This window comes from Limulus polyphemus, unplaced genomic scaffold, assembly GCF_000517525.1.
Source record: "Limulus polyphemus unplaced genomic scaffold, Limulus_polyphemus-2.1.2 Scaffold3008, whole genome shotgun sequence".
NCBI lineage: Eukaryota > Metazoa > Arthropoda > Merostomata > Xiphosura > Limulidae > Limulus > Limulus polyphemus.
In genome coordinates this window covers 30,464-33,801 of record NW_013668618.1, presented here as the reverse complement: position 1 = coordinate 33,801, position 3,338 = coordinate 30,464, and the positions used below count along the sequence as shown (strand labels likewise).

At 30.0% G+C, this 3,338-nt stretch overlaps 1 protein-coding gene across 1 annotated transcript in view; it reads left to right on the top strand.

Moving 5' to 3' along the window:
• LOC111088027 (rho-associated protein kinase 2-like) overlaps positions 1 to 1,554 on the top strand; it is a 10,208-nt gene extending 8,654 nt beyond the window's left edge. Inside the window, exons 4-5 of the mRNA XM_022396768.1 lie at positions 487 to 587; positions 1,486 to 1,554. Coding sequence (XP_022252476.1) covers positions 487 to 587; positions 1,486 to 1,554 — 170 coding nt within the window. The remainder of the gene's footprint in view (positions 1 to 486; positions 588 to 1,485) is intronic.
• The last annotated feature ends 1,784 nt before the right edge of the window (positions 1,555 to 3,338 follow it).

The window sequence follows — 3,338 nt, the reverse complement described above, 5'->3', positions numbered from 1 at the left end:
GTATAGAGTTAGGGTAGAGAAAATTACAAAATATAAAGTCTTACTGAAAACAAGCATTTGAAATGTATTTAGGAGGTTTTAGAGATTACACAAATGAAATTTGAGATTTTGAGATGAAGAAAGTTATTTGCTCATGGACTATTCAAAACAAATGCTAGATATATTCAAGGAAAATCTTTTTTTAGTTTATTAAAAATACTTCACTACAAAATATGATTTTTTGTACGTGAAAGACTGCCAAATTTTGTGAAGATATACACACTATATTCAAAGTTAGAAGTATTAAACTTATAAAGATTTTATGTGAGTACAAAAAAGGTCACGTGGTCAGTCAAATTGACTGAGCTCATGTGAAGAGAGTTAATGCACAGTTTTTCTCAATGCTATTATATTTGAAGTTTGAGTATAGTGTATTAGTAATACCTGGTTCTCCCTCACTGTGTTGTAATCCAAGTCAGAGAACAGTAATTTTCTCTCTGTTTTTAGATGAACTGTCTGCTCAAATGATAGATGAATGTCGAATGAAACCAGAAGACTTTATTGTGATTAAAACCATAGGAAGAGGAGCTTTTGGTGAAGTTCAGTTGGTAAGTATAAGTAGCTTGTGTATGGTTTTAATGGATTTCAGTGTGTATGTGTTAAGAATAGCTTAGTGTTAATAGATATGTTCTGTGTATTATGTATATGAAATATATTTATTAAGGTTTGTCTTTTTAATAGAAGTCAGTATATACATTCTGTTAGTGTTGTGAATACATCCTTATTATGGTTTAGGTGTTTTTAATAGATATCAGTTTGTACAGTGTTGTGTTAAATGAGCTCTTTCTATTGGTTATGAACATCTACCTCAAATAAGTAGTTGTCTGTGAAATTGCAAGTCTACGTGTAGAAAGTGGGCATGGCTTTTGTCAAGAGTTCCTAAGATATTTATTTCTTCTTTATCAGAATTTGTCCTAAGGAATTTCAAAGAAGGATATATAAACAGAGTAATTAGCCTAGTTTCTGTTATAGACATAGACGTTTACTTAATTTACAAAGAGTGAAAGTTAAGATCTGTAAGTACTTGTGCATCACAGGACAAGATAACCCAAGATTAAGTAGTTTTTTTTAAAGTTTTCTATTGAAATAAAGGAATTAAAACTTAGATAATATAAAACATTTAATAATAATGTACATTGTAATGTTAATTTCATTGACAAATTGATAGTAAAGTTGCTTAATTAAATTTTGAATGTAACTCAGTGAAACCTCATGACATGCACAGGAAGGAGAGGGAGTACAGCAGGCAATAAAAATATTGTAAGATACTCTCTACATTCTACAATGAAATATAAATCTGATTTCGAGTTATTAGACTTAAAATATTTTAATGTTTTACTGCTTGTGAATGTTCATAACAGAAAATTGTAATAAAACTTTTGAAGAAACACTAATTTTGATAAAACTGTCAGTATCACAATATCTTGTGTTTATCTTATAATTCAGGTGAGAAAGAGGTCAACACAACAAGTTTATGCAATGAAGCTTCTTAGCAAGTTAGAAATGGTAAGTTAAATATATTACAACTGTATAAAAAATTTGTAGGTTGTGTACTTTAAACTCATAAAGTCAGTAGTTTATACAAAAAGAGTAGATAATTATACTAAATTGTGTATGATGTTAAATAGATGTTCACATAAATTTACAAAATTTTCATCTTTTGTACAAAGATGATGAAATTCAGAGGTGGACTTGTTTTTTTAATAGGTTTTCTTCCACCTAATGAGTGAGCTTACAAGTCATTTCCAACATCTTCAAGTAATTGTTCAGTGAAAATTCTGAACAATAAACTTGATTAAATGGCTATTTTTAATAATGTAAAAGAGATTTAATTACAGGTGTTGTTCTAGATTCTAGAAGTATTTTAAGGGAACTTAACACAAACTCACTATGACTATTCACTCGGTAACACAGCCTAACTTAACACAAACTCACTATGACTATTCACTCTGTAACATAGCCTGCCTTAACACAAACTCACCTGGACTATTCACTCTGTAACATAGCCTGCCTTAACACACAATCACCTGGACTATTCACTCTGTAACATAGCCTTCCTTAATACAAAATCACCTTGACTATTTACTCTGTGACTTAGCCTGCCTTAACATAAACTCACCTTGACTATTCACTCTGTAACATAGCTTGACTTAACACAAACTCACCTTGGCTATTCACTCTTCGACATAGCTCAACTTAACACAAACTCACCTTGACTATCCACTCTGAGTTTGCATATGCCATAATAAAACGTTCTTCCCAAAAGAATGCTGAGTCAGACCTTTTAATCTAAATAGCAAAAATAAGATAAAACTAGTAAAACACAGAAACATTTTTGTGTCAATAGGCACTATAAACTAGAACAAAATTGAGGCTGTGTTACAGAGTGGATAGTATAGGTGAGTTTGTGTTAAGGCAGGCTATGTTACAGAGTGAATAGTCCAGGTGAGTTTGTGTTAAGGCAGGCTATGTTACAGAGTGGATAGTACAGGTGAGTTTGTATTAAGACAGGCTATATCATAGAGTGAAACATATGTGGCTGTACTTTTTTTTATTTGACAATGTTGCTTATAATTTTGCTTGGATTTTACTAAATCACTAATTGATTTGGTTTTTCTTTTCATTTCATACAATTTTACAGTTAATTAATGTTATGTCTCTACTGTTAGTACTTATCAAATAACAGATAATTGAAGTTTCTTTATTCATTAATTTACAACTACTTTTATGTTTCTATCTTTATTACTAAATAATAGACAATTCTAAGTGTGTAAATTCATTACTTATAAAATAACAGAATTTTTGTTATGTTTCTACTTTCATAATACATTAAATAACAGATATTTCCTTTTATATTTTATTTTCATTGTTTAATTCTTTGTTTTTAGCTCCATTTTGCAATCCAAGATAGTAAGAATCTATACATGGTGATGGACTATATGCCAGGTGGTGATTTAGTAAACCTTATGAGCAACTATGATGTGCCAGAAAAGTGGGCCAAGTTTTATTGTGCTGAAGTGGTTCTTGCAGTGGACGCCATTCATTCCATGGGCTTTGTTCATAGGTGAGTAAGAATAATGTAGAATGTTTTTACTACTAGTAAATAAGAATAATGTAGAATGTTTTTACTGCTAGTAAGCAAGAATAATGTAGAATGTTTTTACTACTAGTAAATAAGAATAATGTAGAATGTTTTTACTGCTAGTAAGTAAGAATAATGTAGAATGTTCTGCTGATAGTAAGTAAGGATAATGTAGAATGTTTTTACTACTAGTAAGTAAGGATAATGTAGAATGTTT